The 27,793-nt window shown below is 40.6% G+C and overlaps 1 protein-coding gene across 7 annotated transcripts; it reads left to right on the forward strand.

Annotated features, from left to right (window-relative positions):
- On the forward strand, positions 1 to 26,423 carry trip12 (thyroid hormone receptor interactor 12). Of its 7 annotated transcripts, none has more exons than XM_063492937.1 (42): positions 1 to 101; positions 3,203 to 3,349; positions 3,766 to 3,891; positions 4,079 to 4,863; positions 8,300 to 8,405; positions 10,470 to 10,606; positions 11,207 to 11,290; positions 11,375 to 11,470; positions 11,563 to 11,714; positions 11,924 to 11,959; positions 12,124 to 12,219; positions 12,314 to 12,406; positions 12,503 to 12,664; positions 12,813 to 12,881; positions 13,006 to 13,171; positions 13,710 to 13,827; positions 14,123 to 14,279; positions 14,518 to 14,671; positions 15,368 to 15,596; positions 15,762 to 15,880; positions 16,327 to 16,534; positions 16,860 to 16,960; positions 18,814 to 18,988; positions 19,110 to 19,251; positions 19,465 to 19,656; positions 19,836 to 19,987; positions 20,086 to 20,243; positions 20,402 to 20,475; positions 20,584 to 20,783; positions 21,139 to 21,266; positions 21,527 to 21,678; positions 21,858 to 22,000; positions 22,111 to 22,267; positions 22,387 to 22,485; positions 22,572 to 22,686; positions 23,002 to 23,156; positions 23,269 to 23,433; positions 23,650 to 23,814; positions 23,901 to 24,014; positions 24,248 to 24,342; positions 24,627 to 24,730; positions 24,860 to 26,423. In XM_063492937.1, the coding sequence occupies exons 2-42, from the start codon at positions 3,252 to 3,254 to the stop codon at positions 25,054 to 25,056; spliced, it is 6,174 nt and encodes a 2,057-aa protein (XP_063349007.1). In that variant the 5' UTR covers positions 1 to 101; positions 3,203 to 3,251; the 3' UTR covers positions 25,057 to 26,423. The 7 variants fall into 7 exon arrangements, with proteins under 7 accessions (XP_063349007.1, XP_063349013.1, XP_063349008.1 ...); XM_063492938.1 differs by having other exon boundaries at positions 15 to 122; XM_063492942.1 differs by lacking the exon at positions 1 to 101 and adding an exon at positions 247 to 265.
- The last annotated feature ends 1,370 nt before the right edge of the window (positions 26,424 to 27,793 follow it).

The following is a 27,793-nucleotide window of genomic DNA, read 5'->3' on the forward strand; positions in this document are numbered from 1 at the left end:
TTGCGGTTGTAGGCCCCTCAGCTGATGTGAAACTAGCAGTGGTAGAGAGAAAAGAGGAGCTGGTGCACTGTCTGTTACAACTACAACACTGGAACAAATAGGTAACAACATTATACCAAAAGGTAGACATTTTCACTGACATTTAAACCTGTGGTCTTTTGGGATTTTGACAGTATTCAACCTCGAAATACATCGGAAGAATGGGTGTTGCGAAAATAACTCGAATCCCGTTCCTGCTTTCCTGTTTTTTTTGTGTGTCTAAAAGGTATCAGGGGCCATTTCTTTTTGCTAGTTAGCGTTTACTTGCTAACTGCTAGCTAGACAACTTGTTAATGTTTGGGAAATTTTGATCAAAACTGTATCATAAACACTGAATTGGTGCGGTGTTGCCAAAAACGCTGTTTTCAACACAAATCCTTTTAACCATCCTGTCGAGCTGGCAAAATGTTAGCCATCGACAACAAGGCTCGCTAACGTTAATTAGCTGGCATGCCAAGGTTAGCTGGTAACAGCTATAACGCTCTTGTTTGATTAAACATCGTAAGCTGCGCGACAGTCCTGTAGCTGCTAATTCGGTCTCGACGGGGTTAGTAATGTGGTGTCACCTCGGCTCCCAGCTTAATTGAAAACAGCGAGGTATTTTAAAGCCAATAGCCGGCTGTTTATTATTATTTTTTGTCAGCTTACTGTTTGCGAGAGAACGGTCATTGAAGAAACCCTCGCTGTGGCTAGGCTAGTATTAGCTTGCTAATGATAACCTAGCCGTGACGCTTTGAATTCTGAGCAAGGTACTTTAACGGTAGTTGAATGAGATGTTTGGCGTTATGTGTCCCATTTACCCAAGTCTTAACAAGAACCATGCGCTGTGCTGGCACGCTGTTTGTTAGTGGTCGACTTGTCTTCCTGGCTAACAGTAGCTAAAAGGCTAGCCAGCGCTGTAGTAGTGAGAGGGAGGCACTGGCCTTAAGTCAGCTCAGAAAATATTGTTAGCCATCCTTATAGCTTACCAACATTAGTTAGGAGTCTATCTGTACATAACAATTCGCGCTGACAATTGCAAGGAGAGTGTAGAACTGTATCAGCGTCGTTACCTGTCTAGGTGACAGTTGTGTATTTTGGATTTATTTACCCCCATCAATCGTAGACGGTGAGCTTGCTTACGAAACACAAACGTATTTCTCTTTTCTCTAAACTTGATTGTCAGCCCCCCCACCACACACACACGCACACAGAGCTGTGTGTCCTGGCAATCCGACTGCCAACTTAGCTTGCGTTAGTTTACTTGTAGCCTGCTAGCTTTATTACATTAAACCGCTGTCGAAAGACGGGTTTTGTCGATGTTGCCTTTTTTCGACGTGAAGCTAATCTCGGATGAACCCGATCGTTATTCGCCAGTTGGAGGGGCGTCTTTGCCATTTAGTAAGCATTATGTCGTTTCGTAACACAAACAAGCTAGCTTCTCAAATGTGACAATTTGTTTGGCTAGGGTACTAGCTGAATAGGTTGACACACCGGCACGCCAACTACGCATTTCAGTGTAACCGTTGCTACGTTAGCCAGCGTAACTTTAACTAACTGCTGGTCTGCAGTTAGCAAGTCTTCTAGCGTTTTCTCTTTTTTAGATTCAAGATGTAAACGCCACAAGCTTCGCTTTTGGATGTGTGAAGCTTTTCTGTATAAATAAACCGATACGATGGAGGTATTGTTAAAATGTATGGGGCTTGCTAGGATATTAAGTGGCTAAACATGCTAGCGTTAGTCGGTGGTGGTGGACAACTACGTCAGAAATATAGGCCTCTGTAAATCATGGGTATAAAAAATCGGACACTTCAGTTCTTGTTTTAGTTATGTGGTAAAATAAACTGGGTCGATGGTCTATGTGAGGCTGTAAATCATTTGATGAGCTTAACTAATACCATTATACTCGAGTGGGGAACACCAGTTGTCAGAATGGACGAATAACAAAGACTAGGATGCACTGTCAGTGCAGGCCTAACATGGCCCAGTGAGCTTGGCAAGTGTGGCGTATTTTTTATCATCAGTATCCGTGATATCATAGTTTAACTTGTGACTTAAATAGTCAGATGCTTTTGAAAAAAAATTAAAAAAAATATTTATTTAGGGATTCAATGGTTTTTGTCTAGCAAATAATGAAATCGTCTTCCTGTATGTGTTTAGATCAAGTTAATCAATTGTCTTATCAGTACTGTCACTTTATTGACTCCTGTGAGTTAGATACATGCATTCACTTCTAATGTTAAAAAGAAAACTTCTGTACTATTCTGATCAATTAAACTGTTAAGATTGTACTGCACCCCTAACACTAAGCACACTGGATCAGATATGTAAATTTTATACAATGCTGTAGTCATTTTGAAGCATAATTGCTGTTGGCAGTTAGTTTAGGACTTAATTCTTTTTTGGTTTCAGTTTAATTTGTAGTCTACCGTATTGTATGTTTATTTTAATTAGGCTGTGACCTTGGTTAATAATACACAAAGGAATCTTTCGCTGTTGTAAGAAAATTGTAAAATGATCCTTTTGATGATTTTAATTATGTGAAAAAGTTCCAGTAGTGCTTTCTGTCAAAGATTTAAAGGTACCAATGTGTAAAAATGTATTATACTGTGCGTAAGTAGGGTACTTGGTGATAGCTTTATATTCATGGTGCACAGGGAGGGGGAAAAACTAAAACATTTCAGTAAAATTTGATATTGGCAGTAAGGTTTAATATTAACAGCACTGCTGTATTTTACTGAGTGTTATTCAGAGAAGTATACATTTTGTTGTGACTGTTATTGAGAGATTAGGAACACGAACTGTGCTCTATGCTATGATTTATTTATTTTTAACGGGTCATATTGGGCCATAGTAATATAGTTAGCATAAAGTCTTTAAAAGTTCTTAGTTCCCTGTTTTTGATTTTCAGCTATGAGGGGGTGTAGTTACTAGCATGTGGTGTTGCTGCCAACCCCCACCCAAATGTTGTATCTTCATGTACAGTCTTGAGAAAGTTTTGCCACTGATCATCTCAAAGGGGCCAGAGTGGTGAACCTGTAGTTCAATGATACGCAATCTCAATAGACGGCAGCTTATTTTAAACCACAGACAACTTGGTGGTGGTGGTGAGAGGGTGCAGGTTTAAGGGTGGTCTTTGTATTTTGTTAATGTTCTTTTTTGGTCTCTTTTTCCTTTATTACAGTGAATGGTAGTGTCTAGAAAGGGTATGTCCCTTCAGGAGAGAGGTGCCAATGTCCAACCGGCCTAATTCCAATCCAGGGGGGTCACTGCGCCGTTCACAGAGGAACACTGCTGCGGCCCAGCCACAAGACCACACAGTCGCTGGAAGGTGAGTGTATCTGCATCCTTACTGTCCAGTTAAAATCAGAATATTTAAAAGGCAGCCGTAGTTTGTGGGCAGCAGTTGTTAAACCTTTCTTGAAAGAGCAATAGATGAAATGATGTTTCGTAGAGGGGAATTTGTATTTGGGTTGTGTGTCTTTGTAGTTAATTGGTATTTTAACTTGCTGAATGGTAAAATTGTCCTATGTAATCAAAGGAAAAGCTTATCTTTGTTCTTTTGTCATAGTCGGTGATTAACCCTCTTTTAGCTTTATTTTTCATGAATCTCCAGACGTGATAATGGCCAGATTATATGCAGATGGAGACAGGCAAAATGATTTGGAGATTGATCAAGTCTCTTTATAAGTAACTTAATCACAGACACCCACACTGTTACGTGCTCTTTAATTTCCAACCTTACAGGTTGCAGTCAGAGCAGGTAAAACATAAAGCAAATTCCCCACCTGAAAGTAGAAGACCTAATTCTAAGGCTCCCAAAGCCACAGCCAGCTCAGCCACTGGCCAGTCCAGAGGGCACAGCTCAAGAAGGTACCCGTGTTTTCTACTTGGTGCTTAGTGTGTATGTGTGTGTAAATAGGGTCATGCATTTTTTTGTCCTTTTGGACTTTGATCAAAATCTGAAAAAAAGGGCAGTGAATGTGGCATTGCAATGCTCTGCTTTTTAGGATTCATAAATCTTCTAAGATGGACTTCTGTTTCTTTTCCACCCTAACAGAAGCGGTCTTACTCTGTCCGTGGCTTCATTTGTATTGCAAGACGACCCAGAGGCTGCAGGAACATCTGAACAAGAACGACCAGGCCACCAATCTAAGAGTGAAGGCAACCGAGGGCTGAAGCGAAGTGAAGCTCCTGACCAAATAAGTACCTTTGGCCCAACCCCTGCCAAGAAGCCGAAATCGCTCCCGTCACCCCGAGACAATACCTCAGAGACCAAGAAAGGCCCAGTTAAGTCCAAGAAGAGATCACTCACTTCAGAATTGCCTGCATCGTCAGGTCGAGGCCAGAGCAAGAAGAGTGTGGCCGCTGGGGCCTCGCCAATCCAAAAACGGAAAAAAGCAGACTCTCTCCCCGGTCTTAGTAGCACCGCTGGGTCCCTCCCCAATCGTACCGAGGGCAGAACTGCAAAACCCACCAAGCTGGCGTCTAAATCGGCCGCCTCAGCCAAAGCTGGGTGTAGCAACGTGACAGACTCCTCCTCCTCCTCTGCCTCCACCTCTTCCTCTACCACAGGCACCAACAGCACCACCACCCAAGGCGCCCGAGTCAAACAAGGAAAAGACCAGACCAAGGCACGTCGCTCCCGCTCAGCATCTAGCCCCTCTCCACGCCGTAGTACACGTGACAAAGAGCAGGCCAAAGCTGCCAGCTCTTCAAAATTTGAGTGGGCAGCACGCTTCAACCCCAAAGTCAATCTGCCAAAACCCAAACTGACCTTGCCTGGATCATCCAAAACTGAGACCTCCAAACCTGGGCCATCAGGATTACAAGCTAAGCTAGCAAGTAAGTTACATTTATTGTGTATGTCTGCTCTCTGCATTATTAGCTCTATGAGGACAGCATTTGTGCTATTTACAACTACTTCAGAAATTCTTCTTTCATATTTGTTTTTTTATTTTTTCTATTGTTCAGAATGGTTGACTATCACGGAGGGAAGTGTTTTTTTTTGTTTTTTATAGAGCTCTCCTTTAATTTTTCTTTCCATTGAACTTAATACTATAAAGAGGGTTATGATTTGGCTTGTGGGTTTCTTTTTCTTGTTTGTTTGTTTTTATCTTTTGGCACATTGGTCTTTGATATTTGAATTGTGGTGTTATATGCCAGGGATTAAGTGTTACATCATGAGATACAAAACCTTATTCTGAACTGCTGGGAATAAATGTATTTGTTTTTGTATTAGACATATTCCAGCATAACTGGTAAAGCATACACATGATTTTAACTTCAGATAAAATTGACTAAATGTGCAGAGAAAACATTCAAAAAGGCCCATATGCAGACATTAGTGTAATTCATATATTTATGATTTATTAGTACAGTTGGTGACACTGTAACACAGTATGTACAAAAAAGTTTGTGTGTCTTGACTAGGATGTCTCATGTACACATGTTGAGTGTGGGCTGCACAGAGCTGGTTCATATTTCAGGCATAAGTACCAGTAGCCTGAAACTGGAGATGTATAAATACTGCTGGTCATTCAGTTGTCAGTGATTTCACAGGTACGGCAGGCTCAATCAGCAGTAAACTAGACTTTTTGTAACATGGTCTATATCGTGATAGTCCTGTGACTTAAGTATAGTCAGTTACTGCTCTGTAAATTACTATGAATGCAGATGTTTTGAGTTTTAGCACAGTACACTAAAGCTGGTTGGTAGCATACTGAATATGTTTTCTGCGTTTGTAGGATTATACTAGTCACCAGGTAGTAAGGCTTATTTTGCATATTTGCTTTTAATTGTGTTGAAACTTGAGCAGTTATTGTTTTTCTGTTTAGTGTAGTAGAAACGGAGCAGAGCCTGGGCAACTGCAACACCTGCTACACATTTTGAGCCAATTACCGTTGTGTTGTAAGGAAATCTGTTTGTTTTTTTTTCTGATAGGCAAAGCATTTAAATATTGTTTCTAAATGTCAAAATATCTGTTAGAAACTAAAACCAGACAGAAATCTTTTCTATAATCTTTTTTTCTTTAAAATAATTTTTAATTCTTTTAAATTTAAAGTTAATTCTTTTAAGAAGGCTATGTAGGAACTTTGTAACTGTAGAGATGGCAGTTCTCTTGCCCCTCCCCCAAAAGAGCAAGTATCTGAAATGGGAAACACATTGCTCCACCTTTGCATGTGTGCTGCAGAAGTTCACAACAGTTTCAGCTATATTGTGGCAAACATGTCTAAAGTTATCATAGAAGAGAGCGATAGGTCAGTGTATTATTATTATTATTCTTTTTTTTTACTTTTTGTGGCTTATCATATCTATAACATGAATTAGCATGAAGTTTTTTCTCCTCAATTGACATTCACAACACAGAACAACACTTCAAGAGGAAATTCAAGAGGTCAGTAGTTTCAACAACAGTATTAAAAACGGTTATCATGAATATTGGAGCTAACGCTGGCACACACATTAACATTAGGTAGACACAAAGAGTGAGAGGGTCACAAGGCCAGATAAAGAAGGGCACAACGGATGCCCTTCTTGCTGGGTTTTATTTCAAGTGGGAAGTCAAAAATCCCGTATTCCAAATTTGAATTTTCAGCTGGAATACTGCCTCAATTTGTATTTAGATTACTGAAACTTGGAACAGGCCTGTCAATGCTGACTTAACAATTCAACATGGCAGCAGTGTAGTAAAACTGTAAAACATGTATTCTGTCCTGAACTGTTGTGTATTTGTGACTCGATTAATAAGTCACATACAGCACTGACAAAACTACCTGTAAGTGTTGCAGGGGTGATTCAAAGCTAAAGAAAAATGGGCCTTGCATATTATTGCTGCTGGTGTGGTATAGCTTTACCTTGTTAGCAAAACAAAGGCATCTAACTTCCTTGATAAAGTGAACGCAGCTAGTAGCTATGGCTACTAGTACTTAGATACAGGAGCAGCCCCTGCCCTCATGGCACCAAAAATGGCTTTGCGTATCTTCCTGGGTATTGACAAGTTTGAAATTCCAGTATCGTGACAACCATGTTGTGTATATGTAGTAAAAGTACTACTTAAATGAGGTTTAGCTAGTAATTATATTTGGTGAGTTTTTGTGTCCCGGTGACCATCAAAATTTATACTGAGGCTTTCTCTCCATTCATTTACATAAGGACTTCATTTAACTGCCTCAAGGTATTGCCAAAATGGCCACAGAGTTGCAAGAGTTGCTTCTAGGAGGACATTGGCTCTAGTATCCAGCTTGTCTGATAGCCTATATAGACCATTTGCACAAATGTATTAGTGAAAATCTGGTATGTCTGGTGAAGTGAGTTTGAACTCAGAGGGGTCAGTGTGGGGTCAGTCTGTTCTAGGTAGGTGAAAGGATAGTAACTGAAGTCGGCTCTGTTCCATGGGCTATGGCCCAAATAGAGACCCCTCCTTCATAGGCTTTGGTGTGTTGGCCCACCAGCTGGCCAGAGTTATGTTTGAGGGCAGGGAAGGAATCATGAGCTGGTTCTGTCAAAAGGAAAGTACTTCATCTCTCCTGCCATATCCATATCTGTCCGCCTCTGCCTTTTAATACGCAGATTCTGTTACTTTATGCTGTAATGGTGAGTAAGCATGTACAGTGCTGCAGCATGTTTTTGTGTGCTTTTCAGTGTGAAAGAACATTTTGATCACATTAAATTAGTCACGTTACAGCAGCCTGTGTCATAGGACAAGTATGTGCTTTTAGTGAATTACCCCCCTGCCCTCTGAAATCTTTGGAAGACTTTTACTGAAATATGTCTGATGGACCTTTTGTTTGACATGTTGTAAATCAGTAGCAAGTGGGACATGAAGATGAGGTCAAATGAAGTCCAGAAGTTAATTTTTAATGTTTAATTCATTTGGTTTTAACTCTGTTAATGTTTATTTTTATGCTACTGAATTATGAGTCACAGACCTAGCATGAAGGTTGTCTTGTCATAGCGCCATAGTTGTTGCTATTAATACTCACTGGTCTGTGGTTCAGGGCTCTACACAAGCAACACCAGTGGGCCTTTACTATAGCATCAGTCTTTGCTTTTATGTGTTGACTATGTGTTTTCACAGATCTTTAACCATAAACATAATATAGTGGCATGTTTTCTGTTTTTTTCCACAGCCACAACTTCTTACATGTTTTACTATTAAATAATTAATTAAAAATTCTGAGTTTGATTCACCTTCTGTAGAAGATGTTTTTAACTGAAAGAATTTGATGCCACAGTTGGGGCCCAGTCCAAAAGTTATAATCACTGTTTTTTATTTTAGGTTTGAGAAAATCCACTAAGAAGCGCAGCGAGTCTCCTCCAGCAGAGCTCCCCAACTTTCGGCGGAGCACACGCCAGAAGACCACGGGCTCCTGTGCCAGCACCAGGTACACTACAGTGACAATTTGGTTTTAGATTGTAATTTAAAAAACAAAAATGCATGTTACTTTTGGATATTTATTTTTGAGGAATGTGGACATCATTGAAGCTATACTAAAGTTAAGAAATGCATATTCATGATTTATTCAGCAACTAAAATGATTGCTGTATAATTTTAATAATGAGACCTAGTGCTGTGCTGTCAGTCTTTTCTCTTAAGCCAGAATGATGAAAAGAGCCAGGAATATCTGTCTAGAAGTTGGTCTACAAAGGTTATCTGTAGACAGATCATTAGTGGTGGCCTTTATGTGCCTTTGTCTCTGAGGGTCCCTCACCTGGTCCACTTATGGTCAAGTGTTGGTTGGTACCTTTGGTCCTCCAAAGTTCTCCCTGTAGATCGCCCAACGCAGCCCAAGGATTGTGCTGCTGCTTGGACCTCTTTGTGCCTCTGTCTGCACCTGCAGAACTCTCACGAAGGCTAAGGTGCCAACAGTAGTTGGCATTTCAGAATAGGCTTTACTTAAAAAAAACTAAAAAAACACACATCTGCTAGTTTATGCCATTTCTCCTACCGCCTCTGTTTCTTTTCTGTTTCCCCAATAGGACATTAAACTCTTAAAAATATAAAAGCTAATTTACATCCTGGAGTCCTGCTCTCAAAAATGGACAAATGTAATGCTGTCTGTGAAGCTGGATTTAAGAAATAAGTGCTTAAAGATTTGAGAACGTGTAGTGCCATCTTCTGTCAGGACAGAACGTTAGGTCATGTGGTTGGTTGGTTGGCTGGTTTGCGGCTAATAGACTTCCATTAGTTTATGTTAGCTAACTAGAGACAGAATCTTAGTGAGAATAAGGACACTAAAACTTAAAAAAAAAAAAAAAAAAAAAAAAATCACTTGTACAGTCCCTAGATGCAGCAATCAGTTCTATGGTAAGAAATCCAGCTTCACAGACAGTGTATCTATGTTATGTTATATCTAGGTCTACGTTGTATCTATTTCAGTTTTTGAGAGCAGGGCTCCATGATGTAAATTAGCCTTTATATGTGTAGTGTTTCATGTCCTCTTTAAGGTTTGAATGTTTACTATATTACGGTAATGAATAATCATGCTAATATATAGTTGATAAACAATTTTTTCATTCATTGGACTCAACTCACCCAAACACCTTAGCTTACATATATTAAACTCTTAGTTGTAGTCTACTCTGACCTAACTGATGCCTTGTTGCTGGTGTGACTGCTTTATTCAGATGGATGGCCAAAGGGTTGAGTTTAGACTTTTTAGCAGTTTGCATATTAAAACTTTTAAATAACAAAAGATGAAAACTTAAAGATCACTTGCTTTATTTCATGATGTTACACCAATGTTGCCATTTTAAAATCTGCTTGGTCTAATGATATTTTATTTTAAAGCACACGCCTCATCAGCTCCAGTGTCTGTCAGTAGCAGAGCTCCACCCAGACTGAACTGGATGTGAAGCCACTTCTCATCAAAACAGAAAAAAACTACTCAAAGTCTGTTGTTACGATTTCAGTTAAAAAAAACAAACAAAACAAACATCAAGGCTGAAACGATTTTGTGCAAATGCTGTCATTGTGTTTGTTTACAGTTCATTTAAGCTGAACGAGTTAGCAGCTTGTATCAGCTGAGTGACCTTAAATAATAAATATTTAGGTCTGCAAATTGCCATTTTGGGGAAAAATGTCTCCATCACAGAAGGTACAAACTGGTATTTCATTGTGTTTATAGGTCAGACCGACTGACCACAATTGATTTTACCACCCTTTACAACATGAGGTGGCACAACAACCTTGCACAATGTACATGGTTGGCAGTATGCCCATCAGTTTAACATGAGAACTTCTAACGTGCATTTGATAAAAGGGCAATAACTATGCATGGAAGCCTCTGTTTCAGTTTATGTTCTCCTGCTTTTGCATGATACAAATTTACAATAGTAGAATCACTAGCCAAGGGAACCACTGCTATGTATTCATATGATACAGAATGCATTGCAGTTTGACACTATAAAAGTATAATAATCAGAGTCTCTTTGTACGCATGTAACAGTCGGCGGGGCTCAGGCCTGGGCAAGCGCGGGGCAGCCGACGCTCGCCGACAGGAGAAAATGGCCGACTCCGACAACAACCAAGATGGGGCCAACTCATCAGCCGCTCGCACTGATGATGCATCACAAGGGGCTTCAGGTACTTTCGCTAACAAATTAGGATTATTTATTACAACCAAAAATAACTCAAATGTTGGAATGATGTGTGATTGTGGTCTTAAACGGTGTAGATGAGCATGTACTAAGAGGTTTTTCTAAAGTAAAAGGTGAACTACTATGATTTCTGCTCCGATCTTTCTCATAATTATAGACTAGAAAAGTCGGACTAAACTAACAACACAAATGTATACTCATCATGTTTTTATAATAATTCGCATTGCAGTTTGAAAATGTCAGTTCACTTCATTATTCAGTTAAGCTTCCTAACTTTGTTAGGAAGATGATTCAGATTTCCATTCATTTATGTGAAGATGAAAAAGTTAACACAATTATGGCCATTTGATAGATTGTTTTCACTTAAAAAAAAAAAAAAAAATATATATATATATATATATATATATATATATATATATATATATATATATATATATATATATATATATATATATATATATATATATATATATATATATATATATATATATATATATATATATATATATATATATATATATATATATATATATATATATATATATATATATATATATGAGAATGAATTTTTACGGTTTATTTCCAGCGTCAAGCTCGGTTGCTGGAGCAGTGGGCATGACCACCTCTGGTGAGAGTGAGTCTGATGATTCTGAAATGGGAAGGCTTCAAGGTATGTTAAAACCACCTTAGAGATTTCTCATATTACAAAAAAGTATTTGACCTTTTAATACATAAAGCTTTGCATGTCCTTTAGCTCTACTAGAGGCCAGAGGTCTCCCTCCACATCTTTTTGGGCCCCTGGGACCGCGCATGTCTCAACTCTTTCACAGGACCATAGGCAGCGGAGCCAGTGAGTAATGTCCTCTGACATTGACATCAGCGTTCTTGTTACACTCAAAATATTTTAATAAAAAAAAAAAAAAATCCCTCCCTTGTTTTCAGGTTCCAAGGCTCAACAGCTACTGCAAGGCCTCCAGGCCACAGGTGACGAGTCTCAGCAACTCCAAGCCGCAATAGAAATGTGCCAGTTGCTGGTGATGGGCAATGAGGAAACACTTGGTGGATTTCCTGTGAAAAGTGTGGTGCCTGCCTTGGTAAGTCTTATTTTCTTTGGCTGTTTACCTTCCTGTACTGCACAGCCCTCTTTCCTGGTTTTGAAGCAGTGTCTCACCTATTCATTATTTTACAGGGAAAAATTCCTCCCACAGTTATGTGTAATGTAAATATTTGTTTGACAGAAAATCAGTTTTTGTTTTTCACATGTATGCTATTTAATTCCATGTAACTGCTTGCTCTTTCACAGATTACACTGTTACAAATGGAGCATAACTTTGATATTGTGAGTATGACTGGCTTCTGTTATTGTAAATGTCATTGGTTTATTTATTTTTTGTTTGGCGGGGTGGGTGTGGGTGTGTGTGTGTGTGTGTGGGGGGGGGGGGGGGGGGGGGGGGGGGGGGTCATGCAACTGATTATTTTCACATCATTGCTCTGTGCACACAGATGAACCATGCCTCGCGTGCACTCACTTACATGATGGAGGCACTCCCTCGATCTTCTGCTGTGGTGGTTGATGCCATTCCTGTCTTCCTGGAGAAGGTAAAGCATGGCACTTTCTGTCAGTAATAACTTGTTAATTCATAACGGTGACCTTCTCATATGCTAATGGCTTGTTCGACTTTCTTGTCTGCAGCTTCAGGTGATTCAGTTCATTGACGTAGCAGAGCAGGCCCTGACTGCCTTGGAGATGTTGTCAAGGCGACACAGCAAAGCCATTTTGCAGGCTGTAAGTGTTACGCTGTCTTTTTGTTGTGCCATTAATTTGTCTTTTCTCTGCTAGCCGCGTTTAGTCGTAATGATCCTCACCTGTCATCCCTTATAGGGTGGGCTTGCTGACTGCCTCCTGTACCTGGAGTTCTTTAGCATTAATGCTCAGAGGAATGCCTTGGCTATTGCAGCCAACTGCTGCCAGAGCATTACTCCAGATGAGTTCCACTTTGTTGCTGACTCTCTGCCACTGTTGACTCAGAGACTTACTCATCAGGTACAGTTTTCATATAAAGGATACTCATCTGACATTAGCAACAACAGTACATTACGTCTGTGATTTGGGTCAAGCAGTGAGGTCATTTATTTAGTTTAATGTGGTAAATCTGTTACTTATCCACCGTTTATTCCCTTGCCTTTTTTAGGATAAGAAGTCAGTTGAAAGTACTTGTCTCTGTTTTGCCAGACTGGTGGACAACTTTCAGCATGAAGAGGTCTGTACCTCAGTTTGTTTTTGGAAGACCATGTTTGCTGTTTCAGTTGTTTCTTGCCATTTAGAGATTTGTAGTCCACATGCCCACTTAATGTGCATTTATGCATCTCCGTTCAAATCAACAGAACCTGTTGCAGGAGGTGGCATCAAGGGACCTGTTGACAAACATCCAGCAGCTGTTGGTAGTGACTCCTCCTGTACTCAGCTCGGGGATGTTCATCATGGTTGTCCGCATGTTTTCACTTATGTGCTCCAACTGTCCATGCCTGGCAGTCCAGCTTATGAAACAGAGTGAGTAACATTTGCACATAGGTCACACATTAGTAGGCCCTCTGACAGTATTGGCTTTTTCCTTTTTGGTTTTACAGTGTATTTACTTTACGGGATAGGATATTTTTAATAGATTTAAAAGTTGCTAGTTACTAGATACAGTCTGGTAACTTATTTCCCCCCACCAAATTACTGAAATCCAAATTATGACTACCTGTCAATAGTGGTCCTGTTAACAGCTACATCAACCTACATGATAAAGCTTTTCATTTGCGGTTTCTCATCTTGTGAACTTGCAGTCTTTATTTGCCAGCAAACCAAACAGATGTGACACTAAACATGTACTTAATGCTATTTTTGTGAATGTTTGCAGTCCTATGGCTCTTTGTAAATGATTTACAAAGAATTTCCATAGCTTGAAATTAATTTATTTTATTCAGTGCGCAACTCATTGATTTATTTTTATCAGTAGTGTTATTATGGTGTGTATAAACTTGAAACACAACACTTAACAGAGAAAATGTTTGTTTTTATCTTCTTTTTTTTTCCTTCTAATTAGACATAGCAGAAACTCTGCGTTTCCTTTTGTGTGGAGCGTCAAATGGCAGCTGCCAGGAACAGATTGAACTGGTACCCCGGAGCCCCCAGGAGCTCTATGAGCTGACCTCACTCATATGGTATTGTTAAGGTCATACTGGGCAGTGTGGCAAAAATTAAAGACTAGCAGACATACAGACACCTGTGCAATGTTTTTATTTTGTCTGCTGCACATAGTTTATCAAAACTATGGGCCTCAGTGTGTTTTACCACGTTATCAGTTAATGATAAGTGTGTGTGTGTGTGTGACTAAACGTGCATATCTTTCTCATGTAATTTGAGGAATCTTCCTTAAAAGAACAGCTTATTACTTTGTGGCATTTTTGTCTATAACAGTTTTGTAGCATTGGGTAACCTCTGTATTTTCCCTTTCAGTGAGCTGATGCCCTGCTTGCCCAGAGAAGGCATCTTTGCAGTTGATGTAATGCTTAAGAAGGGCAGTGTCCAGACAACAGAGGGAGCAATCTGGCAGTGGAGGGATGACCGGGGACTGTGGCATCCTTACAACCGCATTGACAGCCGCATTATTGAGGTAGTCATTACTCTGTTATTACTATGTTATGCCATATCAGTTTAGTCATTGTTGAAATTTTATTTATTTTGTAATATATTATAATGAATTGGTAGGATGCTACAATAAAGGATAACTAAAGAATGAATAATGGATCGACTTTTAAACCTTGTGTCAGAATATTTAGTGTTAGGATCATGTGTGGGTATAGATCTGTATATCTCTCACTGATATTGGGTGTGGTTGTCTTGCTCTGCAGACAGCCCACCAGAACGGGGAAGATGAGATCAGCTTGTCAACCCTCGGCCGCGTATACACAATTGACTTCAACTCTATGCAGCAGATCAATGAAGACACAGGAACAGCACGTGGTATCCAGAGGAAGCCGAACCCTCTTGCTAACCCCAACGCAGGTATTATACTTATGATATGTGACAAAGATATGTGTGAAGAGGAGTGTATTTTAGCAGAGAATGGAATGGGAACAAACTCCTTGGGTTGACTCATTTCAGGCTTGTAAAAGGGAAGGTCCTTTGAAAATCTAAATAAGCTCTCAGTGCCTAATGAATGAAGATTTATTTTATTTTTTTCTTGTGAGGGTGGTAGCTATAATCAGCTTGGAGTCACACAGCTATATTTCTAACAGTGAAAGGTTAACGGCCCCAAAAAACAAAGCAAAAAAATCCCCTGAAACAATTCCTTCGTTGTTAAATGCAATGTTTTAGTGGTGCAGCAGCACATCTATTTGCCCCAGATTGTTTGGTATGCTTCATTGAAATTGAATTTGTTTGCTTCAGTACACACTGTAAGCTTAACAGTTACTCAAAAAAAATGGCAATAACAATAGTTCAGCAAGTGCTAGTATGGTCGGACACATTAGCTAAACTTAAATTTTGTAGCTACTGCTGTTATTATAGCTTAAGGATAATGTGTGGGGGGGAGCTTTACATCTTCCTAATTGGCCACAGCAAAAAGAGAACTGTGACCCAAACAGTGAGGTATATACTAAACTACTATTCTCTACTACAGACCCCTGAAATATTTGATTTTAACATTAGAGTGCATATGGTTAATGGCATTAATCTGACCCGTTCCATGTCTATCATTAGGCAGCCACCAAGAGGTCCGTCGAGAAGATGCACGAGCCCAGTTGATGAAGGAGGACCCTGAGCTGGCAAAGTGCTTTATCAAAACTCTGTTCGGGGTCTTGTATGAGGTGTACAGCTCATCAGCTGGCCCAGCTGTCAGACACAAGTGCCTTAGAGCCATCCTCAGGATCATCTACTTTGCTGATGCAGAGCTGCTGAAGGATGTGCTGAGGAACCATGCTGTGTCCAGGTAAGAGTCCAGGCTACTGGCTCCTGTTAGCACTGATATTAAATCTGGTTGTGGTCTTACCAGTAGGTTAAAGATGTTGGAAAGGAATAATTTTAAAGAAACAACAGGGCCAGTGTTGGGAGTTTTTAAATTAAATTGACCTTTATCTTGTGTTTATTTCTACAGTCACATTGCCTCCATGCTATCTAGTCAGGACTTGAAGATTGTAGTGGGTTCACTGCAGATGGCTGAGATCCTCATGCAGAAGCTCCCAGATGTTTTCAGTGTTTATTTCAGAAGAGAAGGTAGTGTATGATCCCATGGAGAACTGGAGAACTGTGGTTTCTTATCTGTTCATCACAGCATTAAGACAGTATAAGCGTTTTGTAAAAGAAGTATGCTCTGAAGCTGTCACTTTGTGTTAGTTTTTTGTATAATGTCATAGCTAAATGAATGTTTGTGAATGCAAATTGTTAAAGCTTTAAATGCAAAGATTTTTTTTAACAAGATAGTAAAATGTGACAGTTAAGGCTGACGTTACCTAAAACCTTACTATATTGCAAGTGTGGCAATGGTGCATTGATGCTAATGGTTTCCTTTGCATGTTTTTTTTTTCCCTGATGCATTAATCCTTGAACTGCCTGAAATGTGAACTGAGTCACAGTCCTCAGCCAGAGCTCTATGCTGGCATGAAGTTCTGTATTGTGCTTCTTTTAAGGCTTTGTTGCAATACTTTCTTTTTGTCTTCAAGGTGTCATGCACCAAGTGAAGAATCTGGCAGAGTCTGAGAGCTTTTTGGTCACTAGTCCTCCAAAGGCTTGCCCCAGTGGCACCGCCAGTCTCTGCGCTACCACCATCAGCACTGCATCCACCACATCTGCTAATAATACAACTCCTGACCTGGGCTCACCCAGCTTCCAGCACAGCATGGAAGACTCACTGGACCTCAGCCCTCAAGGGTGAGTTTGAGGCCATATGTGGCTTTGGTTTGGCTATCGAAGGAAAGGATATAAAAAATTTTTTTTAGCAAAGCTAAACATCCAGTGTGTATTTGGAAGAAAAGCTCATAAACACAAAGTAATTAAGTCATTAAGAGCAAATATTGTTGTCAAATAGTTGTTCAACTACTTAAAAACGTAAACGGAGCACAGATAATGTATATTGTCTGCAATTAATACATGCTACTATTTATCAAAGCATTATAGGGTATGTATGTCTGTAAGAGCAAATATCTTTATAAATAACCACAAGAGCATGAAATAAATAACTTTCTCCTGCACATAGCCGGTTAAGTGATGTCTTAAAAAGGAAACGACTACCTAAAAGAGGACCTAGAAGGCCCAAGTACTCGCCACCAAGAGATGATGATAAAGTAGACAATCAGGGTGAGTGTCCCAGACACACTTTGAGACACAAATATGTTACATAATAATTTTGTTGAAAAAGTTCTGAACCATACTCTTAAACTCAGATCAGTATGAGACTAATTATATTATACAGATTAACAACTGATTGACAATATTATATGAATGTGTTTTTTTGCACATTTGTTACTGTTTTGATGCATATGTTAATACAGGGGTGTCAAACATTTGCAGGCCACATGCAGCTCACTTTGATCTTAGGTGCTGACAACACTGTACACAATGCAGAATGGTGCGTAATAAGCAAGCAAATAGGCAGAAAAATATCATCATTGATTTTTGATGGGAAACTGATCTGGAAGCACACTGAGAGCAAGAGAGCTGTGCAGGAAGTGTGGTGTGGGTTTTTTGTGTTGGTTGGTTGGTTGTTTTTTTATTTTTATTTTTTTCCCTGTTAATACAAGGGTAAGATAAAATTCATGACAATGTTTTTCAAACGTCTTCTTTTGCTGCTGGTTCAGTGAATTTTTGTCAGAGGGTGTGAAACTTACGGTTTCAGAATCTCTGAAATGTCGGTTGTCAGCTCCTGGGGGGCACATCTGTGTACGTGCCGTCGGGTGAACGAGCCCACTTTGTGTTTGCATCTTTTTGCGGAATCAGTTTACCTGCTCTTTGATCACTTGGTGTTTTAGCTGTTTAGTGGTTTTGAATCTGTTTTGTGGGCTTTTATCTGAGATTCTGACATTTCTGTGGCTACCACACATGTCTGTATTAAATAACAGATCTGGGAGTAAAACCAGATGTTCTCCCTTTCGCCTCTGGGGGCATTGGGGTTCAATAGGTTAATTGTTTATTGCTTAATTACTTTGTATAGTATGAATAGCCATGAGGGAGGTTTTTTTATCAGTAGGAAAAGCTATAAAACTTTTGAAAATACAGTTAAGTCTAGAACTTCTGCTTGTGCTTGCTTGTGGTGAGCAGCAGATCAAAGAAGTTAAGAATTATAAATGACTTCCTTGGCTGTGAGACTCATTTGGACACTGAGCCATGGCTCTGTGCCACATGCAGACATTTCTGCATCTCTTCCATTCAAAGACACTTTATATAATTTATTTTATGTAATATTTAACACTGAACTGTAAATGTAATACTTTTTAAGGAAGCAATTTTTTTTCGTTCCATGTTTTCAAAAAGCCTTATTTTTATGAATTTTTCTTCTGCTGGGGAGAAAACAAATGAGGTTTAAGGCCTGGACAAGTTGAAACCTTTTGTCCTCCACAATGGAAAATGGCAGAAAAATAAAAACGGGTATCACTTTATCCAGCTCCTAATGTCATGCAGCCTGTGCTTGTTTCTCCATTTCCTGACACGCTTACATTTAAATCGGGCTCCCCTGTCTCTCTGTGTACCTGGTCTATACCACTACATTTGCTGTCTTGGAACATCTACCTCCCTTCCTCCTTTCACACAATGGGATGATCCCAGTCTGTCTTTGCATTTGATTGGCTGGATGGTGTGCCCATCAAAATAAAGTCCCACCCCCTGCCTGCATGGATTCTCAGCAGGGCTGAAGTTTGGGCTCCTACATACCAACGGACCATTAATAACTGACACATGAAATTATCTAGCGGGTCAGATATAATTGTAGGGCTGTACGTTTGACATCCCTGTGTTAAAGTAATACCTGCCAGCTAATATTTACAGTGTTGATCAGAACCTGTTGGTGTACAGTAACTTGTGGTACACTGAATTGTTTAGTCATAATTTTTTTGTATTTAAAAAAACAAAACAAAAAACCCCAAAATGATCTAAATCTATAATAATCAAATATTTTTTATGTTATTAGTTGATAATTCTCCTGTTCTTCCTTTCAGCTAAGAGCCCTACCAGTACTCAGTCACCCAAATCATCCTTCTTGGCCAGTCTCAATCCCAAAACATGGGGCAAGCTGGGTGCTCAGACCAACAATGCCAACTCTGAGCCCTCGCGCACAGCAGGAGTGAGTGGCCTCGCAAGGGCCCCTCCCAAGGACTCAATTTCAAATAACCGGTACGGTTGTGAGTTAACGAAGACAGCTTAGCATTGTCTTTACTCCTATATTATCCAAATCTGCCATCGTGGGCTAAACCATCATCCTTAACAAGTGAATTGTTTATTTTGTTATTTGTAGAGACAAAATTAAGGCCTGGATCAAAGACCAAGCGACTAAGTTTGTGGAGCGCTACTTCAACTCTGAAAATGTGGATGGCAGCAACCCTGCACTGAATGTCCTCCAAAGACTTTGCACAGCCACCGAGCAACTCAACCTCCAGGTAAAACATGAGCTACCTCGAAAAAGAAGTTATTGAACAGCTAGCAACACCTTGTACAGGTTTTGTTTTGTTTGTTTGTTTGTTTGTTTGAGGTTTTAAAGTTATAAGATGCATTCCAAGAAGAAGATGTTAGCTGTACTTGTTGAGTACAAAGTAACTATCAGTAGTTACACCCCATAACTGAAATATTTTATCATCTGATGCATTTCACAGGTGGATGGTGGTATGGAGTGCTTAGTGGAGATCTCCAGTATTGTGTCAGAATCTGATGTGTCGTCTTTTGAGATCCAGCACAGTGGACTGGTGAAGCAGCTGCTGGTCTACCTGACCGCCAACACAGACAGAGAATTGCTGAGTCGTGATGTGCGGCTCAAAAGGTTCCTCCATGTGTTCGGTGGCTGTCCGGTGAGAGACTAAAACATATTATTGTTAAATTACCTTATCCTGCTCAAGTCTGAAAGTTCTGCAGCGATCTGTTTTTACAATCAACGGTTTCCTCTAATAAATGTGTTTTACAGGAAGATGGTGGAAGCATGTTTGTTTCTAACATTTTTTTTTTTTTTAATTCCCTCATTTTGTCTCAGCCTCCAGGAATGGAGCCCATAGGTCGCCTGGATCTAGCTGAGAATGCACCTTACTTGGCCATGGTGCACAAGATGAACAGCTGTCTGAGCCAAATGGAGCAATTTCCTGTCAAGGTGCACGATTTCCCCAGTGGCAACGGCAATGGCAGCAGGTCTGTGGCTTTACATACATTTTGTTTCCAGCTGTTTGTGCACATTTTAGTGTGGTGTACTCTTTTTAATTGATATGAATCTCCCACTCTCTCCTCAGGGGATCTCAGGCACTCAAGTTCTTCAACACACATCAGCTTAAGTGTCAGCTGCAGAGACACCCAGATTGCACTAATGTTAAACAGTGGAAAGGGGGACCTGTAAAGATCGACCCTCTGGCTCTGGTGCAAGCCATTGAGCGGTATCTTGTCGTCAGAGGTGAGAGACATTTGCAGAATGTTTACGTCAACTTGTGCTTCAACTCCACTGCAGGGCAGTTTGCATTGTCCAAGAGACCAAACGTTTTTCAGCTGTTAGCCATTTTTCAGAACTCGCTGTTAGGTTGCATTGTAAATTTACAAATCTTGTCTCCACAGGATACGGCCGAATCAGGGAAGAAGATGAAGACAGTGATGATGATGGCTCAGATGATGAAATAGACGAATCACTGGTATGCGATTCCATTCATGCCAAATAATGGTTGTGCGTGTGCTTCTATATAATCCTCTGTAGATATGCATCTTTTTAATCCCTCCTATGTGATTTCTTGATTACTCAGGCGGCTCAGTTTTTGAATTCAGGCAGCGTACGTCACAGACTGCAGTTCTACATTGGTGACCACCTGCTACCGTACAACATGACGGTGTACCAGGCTGTGCGGCAGTACAGTCTGCAGGCAGAAGAAGAACGGGAGTCAACAGATGATGAGGCAAACCCTCTTGGCCGAGCTGGCATCTGGACCAAAACGCACACAATATGGTATAAATAACCACTTTTTATACCAACTAAATAACTACAAAAACTGCACATGCAGAATCTCATGACAATCAAGATTCAAAGTCTCTTAAAGGGTTTGTTTTTTTTAAATATTGGAGTATACTGCTTTAGTTGCTCTAGGTCAGAGTAACAGGGAAAAGGCATGAAACAGCCACTTAAAACCATTGAAGATCCTTTACAGAGACTTGCAACACACCAGGATGCCCCGCTTTTCAAAGACGTATTCTTCTCTATTATTCAATATGTGGCCTTTTAGAAGTAAAACTGGGACTGTACATGTTTTTGTTTTGTTTTTCTTAAAGCTTGGAGACCATTTTCTCTTTTATCCTGTAAACAGGTATAAGCCTGTGAGGGAGGACGAGGATGGAAGCAAAGATGCTGTGGGTGGCAAGAGAGGCCGAGCCCAGACTGCTCCCACCAAAACCTCACCCCGCAACGCCAAGAAGCAGGATGAGCTGTGGCATGGTGAGAATTTTGGATATCTCAGGAGTAAGGCTTTGTTCGTTTTACGTTAAAACCTCACCTGCTGGCTATGAAATACTTGATGTCACTGACATTGAAATGTCAAGCAGGCCACACACTTGTACATCTGACGTTTGATGTCACCTTTGCAAAGTTTAACTGTGAAATCATAAAGCAAGTGAGCGGATCGGTGGCCTTATTGTTCAGTTTCTACTGAATCTAAATGTGTATGTTTTGATTAAAACTATTCCCATTGCTCCCAGATGGTGTATGTCCCAGCGTCATCAATCCCTTAGAGACATACCTCACTTCGGAGCCACCAGAGACCATAACTTTTGATGACCCTTCTTTAGAGGTCATCCTGCTGCTGAGGGTCCTGCACTCCATCAGTAGATACTGGTTCTACCTGTATGATGTAAGTCTCCTTTTGACAGGATTATGACAGTGGGGAAGTTAGTGTGTTTGTTTCTGAACACCAAATATCGTCCTTAAGAAAATGTTTTCACAGGCCTTTACACAATTAGGATTGTTCATTGTGTTGTGACATAAAATATTCCATTAACATTGACTTTAATATTTTATTTTGTTGTACAGAACGCTGCGTGTAAGGAAATTATCTCTACCAATGAGTTCATTAACAGTAAACTGACAGCCAAAGCCAATCGTCAGCTGCAAGACCCTCTGGTCATCATGACTGGGAACATCCCCACGTGGCTCATTGAGCTTGGAAAGTCCTGGTAAGTTTCACAAGAATAGTCTGTGAGCTGTTTTGCAACGCCAAGATTACATTTGTTGGGGTTGTTGCCTGGCTGTAGTAACACACATTTCTCTCTCTTTTCCGCTGCAGCCCCTTCTTCTTCCCCTTTGACACTCGGCAGATGTTATTCTATGTAACCGCCTTTGACCGTGACAGAGCAATGCAGCGCTTGTTGGACACAAACCCTGAGATCAATCAGTCAGATTCTCAGGACAGCAGAGTTGCACCACGTCTCGACAGGAAAAAGGTGCAGTGTGTTACTTCGAAGCATTGTGTTGTACTTTTTCTATCTTGGAATCCACATCTTGTGTCGTGTGACCTGCTAAATGTGATCATGTGATTCCCTCTGTTATGCTGTGTTTTCAGAGGACGATAAACCGCGACGAGCTCCTAAAACAGGCAGAGTCTGTGATGCAGGATCTCGGCAGCTCCAGGGCAATGCTCGAGATTCAGTATGAGAATGAGGTATTTAAGTTTCTCTTATCTGAATACTCAAACCCTGAAAGAAAATAGGAGGAAAGTTTGGACTTTGTTTTCCCTCTCCTTTTCAGGTGGGCACAGGTCTCGGTCCCACTCAGGAGTTCTACGCTCTGGTGTCTCAGGAGCTTCAGCGGGCCGATCTTGGTCTTTGGAGAGGCGAAGAGGTTACTCTGGCCAATCCTAAAGGTACCAGCTTATATCCTGCAACTGTGAACAGACACGCGGGAAATGATGAAAAGTGTTGTTAAATGACGCGAGTCTGTTAATTAAAAAAAAAACAAAAAAACCCTCATTATCGAGGTAGTCTTCATCTCATTAGTCAGGCGTTAATGAAAGTGCTTAAGTTTGGTTTTTGAAGGATGTCATCATTTAGGGGCCACTGATTTTAATTGATAAGTTTTCCCAAGAAGATATGACTGGAAGCGAAAAATGCATTTTTATTCCTATTTAATGTTACAGCATCTTGTATTAACTTTCAGTGACCGCCTTCTTGTTTTGCAGGAAACCAAGAGGGAACCAAGTACATGTTCAGCTCCAGAGGACTGTTTGCCGTTCCCTTCGGCAGGACGACCAAACCAGCGCACATAGCCAAAATCAAAATGAAGTTCCGTTTCTTAGGAAAGCTAATGGCTAAAGCCATAATGGACTTCAGACTGGTAACGGCCTCCATTTTCATCTCTTACACACTGTTTAGCATGCGGAGGCTGTAAACATTTACATGTTAAAACAAACTTTCTGACCTGATCCTGTCCTCCTCCTCGTCTTTAGCTGGATCTGCCCTTGGGGCTGCCATTTTATAAGTGGATGCTACGGCATGAGATGTCTATAAGCTCCCACGACCTGGTGAACATTGATCCCGGTGTTGCCAAGTCAATCCAACACTTGGAGGATATTATCCGCCAGAAGAAGAGGCTGGAGCAAGACCGATCACAGGTAGAGTGCAGAGAGCTTGTGTTTAATGAAATTAGCCCAGAGTATTGTTCTGTGGAACGATGCCTCTAAACTTACTTTGAGATACTGCTGTTGGTAGTGCTCCCCCTTCTTTGTACATATATTGGTGTCTTTTACCTTTAGGTCATACTTTATACCCAGCGCAGTTCTCCCTCACTTTTCTCTGCTAACCAGTTTGTCCTCGTTTGTTTCCATCAGACGAGGGAGACGCTACAGCAGGCTCTCGAGAGCCTGAACATGAATGGCTGCTCAGTGGAGGACCTGGGTTTGGACTTCACCCTTCCAGGATTCCCAAATATTGAGCTGAAAAAGGGCGGCAAAGACGTCCCAGTCACAATCTACAACCTGGAGGAGTACCTCAGGGTATTTGAGTTTTTCTAACAACCCACGCTTTTATCAATCTCCCCCCCCTCCCCACTGTTCTTAATGTTTTTGCTTTGTCCCTGTAGTTGGTGGTGTACTGGACTCTAAATGAAGGAGTGTCCAGACAATTTGAGTCGTTTAGGGAAGGGTTTGAGTCGGTCTTCCCCTTACATCACCTGCAGTATTTCTACCCAGAGGAGGTAAGAAACTTTGTTTTGTTTACTGCCTGGTAGTCATTTTTAATCTATCTGTAATGATGAAATTCAGCAGTTTTCAACAGTGTGTCAGCTTACAGCAGCACTCGGTGTGTTTTAGGAATGCAGGGTAGACAAAAATGGGTCAAATATAGACATGAGTTGTTTACACTTTTGGTAAAGTAAATCCTGTGCTCATAGTTTGGATTTTCTCCTTCCGTTCTCACTTTAACATTCAGCTTGACCAGTTGCTGTGTGGCAGTAAATCAGAGACGTGGGATGTCAAGACGCTGATGGAGTGTTGTCGACCGGATCACGGATACACACATGACAGGTGAGACCGTCTCTGGCTCTTAAGTTTTAGATCGTTGTAAATCTCAGCATTCTTCAGTATTTATGCGAAGAATATGACTGGCAGTTGACTGATGGTAGCAAAGCATGATCAATTCCACATTCCTGGCTCTTACTGGAAATATCGTGACTCTCGTTTCTAGTAAACAGAACCCACAGTGCAGTCAGCTGGTTGCACCAGTTTTACCATCATTGCAAAGCAGAGGAGTATTTTTGATCATTTTAGTAACAGTAACTTTTCTCAACCATTTCATCCTGTTTTTGCAGCCGTGCAGTTCGGTTCCTGTTTGAGGTGTTGAGCAGCTTCGATGCCGAGCAGCAAAGACTCTTTCTGCAGTTTGTCACAGGAAGCCCAAGACTGCCCGTCGGAGGTGAGGCGCATCATACACACACGCACACCATTTAATGAGCCTGACATGTGACTCTTAATCAAATAAACTCGAATGTGTTTGTACCTCAAGTCTGCCCCGCGCTCACCCGCTGTTGCCCTTGCACACCAGGTTTCCGGAGCCTGAACCCACCTCTGACGATTGTGAGGAAGACGTTTGAGTCGACGGAGAATCCAGACGACTTCCTCCCCTCAGTCATGACCTGCGTCAACTACCTGAAGCTGCCTGACTACTCCAGCATAGAGATCATGCGAGAGAAACTGTTGATTGCGGCTCGCGAGGGCCAGCAGTCTTTCCACCTTTCCTGATCTCGCCACATCTCAACATTCAAATGCCTTCTACAGCAACCGATGAAATCATGACTTCCTTCTTAGTTTTTTTGTAATCACACACATTAAGGCTACATGTACAGCCTTCTTGTTAGAGAAAGCAGCTTGCAGAAAAATTAAGACTCTAAATATATATTTGCTGCCCCTGTCTCTCAAAAAAGGAGGGAAAAAAAAAAAAAGAAAAATGGAAGGGTGTTTCATGACGCAGAACTTAAAATATAAAGAGAGTAAAATCTTATATCAGTAGTTGAGTAATGTTAAAAAAGATGAAAACATCTGGGTGACATTTTAAATTGCTATGTGATATTTAAACAAGACAAAAAAAAAAAAAAAAAAAAAGGGATGTCTCCTCTCCAGAGTGGTGGACAGCATCACTGGGTGACGGGGGAGGAAGGGGAGCGGGGAGGGCGGGTTCCATTGAGCAAGCTAGGTTTACTTTAGCTCCAAAGATCATTTGTACAGACAAATTTGCAGACTTTGCTCATTCTACACATTTGATAGAATAGCTCTTTGTTTTCACGTCTCCCCTTCAGTTCGACTGTTCGCATTCTGTTCTGTATTATATTCGCCCCCAGTTCGTGTGTTGCATTATTGTTATTATTATTTTTTATTTTTATTTGGTTCGGCTTCCCCCCTCCCCCCAGTGTGTCTTCGCTTCAAGTTGTGGAAATGAAAGTTGCAGTTGGTTGAATGCGGGTAGTGATCAGCTCATATTATCATTTTTTTTTTTTTTTTTTGTCCTCTCGCTCTCTCTCCCTCTGCTCCTTCTGAGATTGTGTTCTGGCCTCATTTCCGAGAGCTTCAGCTCAAATGAAGAGTTGTAACTAATGTGTTGACCAGGTAAATTTTTTTGCTCTTATTTTAATAGAGTTGGCGTCTTTCTGTTGGATCCTACCGGACGCGTAGGGTTTTCTTGGTAGACCAAGCTCTGAGCAACCCTCAACACATAATGTAGCTGGGCACAAAGTTTGGCTGGTCTCATTTTTATCGTTTCATAGCCAGATTAGCATTTCAAGTTCATTTTCTGGAATAAAATATATATGCAGTTTCACACCCCGTTTGAAGTGGGAATGTCTGCTTTACCTCTTTTTTTTTTTCTTTTTTTTTAATTTTCTATATTGTCTTTATTTCTTGCTGTAGTTTTTTTTTTTTTTTTTTTTTTTTCTTTGCACTGCTGGCTTGGAACAAACTGTGGTGTGCACCTGCAGTCTGTTGCCAGGGGAGGGCGCCACTGTATGCTCTCCTGGCCCCAACGTTCATGTGCTGGTTTCTAAGATCTGCAATAATTTACTGCATCAGGTTCATGTTTTTACCTGAACATAAATAAAGTAACTGTTTGACTCATATTACCGTTTGACTAATGCTCTTTGCCATTGCTTTGGCATGTTGGAGCCAGCTGGGTTATTTCATAGTTCTTGAACAGTTTTCAGAGGTTCCCCCAAAGCTCGAAATGTTTTTCAACACCTGTCATTCTGGATCACAGGACTCCACGGTTTCCTGGTGGAAATGATTTGCTGTGGAGACGGTAACCACTTACAGGTTGCCTGTTGGGCACGGTTTGACAACAAATCTTTGCCCACCACTGTTTTCCCCAGACTTGGAAACAAAAGAGCTTAGCTTTAGATTTAACGTTGCATAAGATGTGTGTTTGGAACACAAAGCCATTTTCCATTTTGGACCTCTGTTTGTAGAAAATGGTTTCATTGATTAAAAATGTAAAAACAAAACATGTTGGTTTCATCTGACGAACATCTCCGTGGACTGATGTTTAAACGTCAACCTCGCTTCATGAGTTCTGTCTGCAGCAATGCCAGTGTTCAGAGCCACTTGGTGCAGTGTGAGGTGAAAATGTTCACCTCACACTGCACCAAGTGGCACCAGTGGACATTCATTATGGAAATGGGGAAGGTTGAGGCCAGGATGACATAGACAGCAGAAAGGTTTTGTATTGATCACAATGAGCATGCTGCAACAACCTGCAGCTGTTTTAAATGACTGAGGGCATCAATCTTACATTATGGACAAGGTCAAGGACTGTTACAACTTTTGATTTCACGGCATAGGAAACGGATGTGTGCTTTAATATTTCTCCTGAATTACACTTTCCATGTTATTAGTTTTGCTGACTAAAAAAATATTTATATTTGTAATAAATAAAAGAGATCTGCTCAAATTCAAAGGTAACCCTGACACTTAGGATATTTGTCTCTTTCAAAGGCTGACTTGAGTTGCCAGTATAGTTTAAGGTCTAGAGTTTGAGTACATGACAAAGGCAGGTATCGATCTCTTGTTCCTCTACTAAAGTTTTGGATGGACAGTGCATCAATGCTTCATTTGTTCCATATTCTGTCATGTTGGAGCCTTATTCCAAAATGGATGAAACTTGTTTTTCACCTGAAACTTTGACACTTGAGCCCGTAATAAAGTAGAAAGAAGTTTGCTTAACATTCTCGCAGATTTATAAAAGATATGATATGTACATAAGTATTCACAGCCTTTGTCATGACACTCAAAATGGATCTCTGGAGCATCCCCATAAGAGCACAAACTAGGACACAAGGACCAATGAATTGTGTGTAGACCTCAGAGACAGGATTGTACCGAGGCACAGATCTGGGGAAAATTACAGAAAAGTCTTTGCACCACTGAAGGTGCCGATAAGCACGGTGGCCTGCATCATCCATAAATGAAAGTTTTTGTAACCACCAGGACTCTT

This window comes from Pelmatolapia mariae, linkage group LG14, assembly GCF_036321145.2.
Source record: "Pelmatolapia mariae isolate MD_Pm_ZW linkage group LG14, Pm_UMD_F_2, whole genome shotgun sequence".
Classification (NCBI taxonomy): Eukaryota; Metazoa; Chordata; class Actinopteri; order Cichliformes; family Cichlidae; genus Pelmatolapia; species Pelmatolapia mariae.

Bases quoted from the DNA above. Each gene is read 5' to 3' on its own strand.
- trip12 (XM_063492937.1), top strand. From the start codon at position 3,252: ATGTCCAACCGGCCTAATTCCAATCCAGGGGGGTCACTGCGCCGTTCA. The intron at 14,280-14,517 runs GTAGTCATTACT...CTTGCTCTGCAG, and splicing joins TTGACAGCCGCATTATTGAG to ACAGCCCACCAGAACGGGGA. The intron at 21,679-21,857 runs GTAAGTCTCCTT...TTTGTTGTACAG, and splicing joins ACTGGTTCTACCTGTATGAT to AACGCTGCGTGTAAGGAAAT.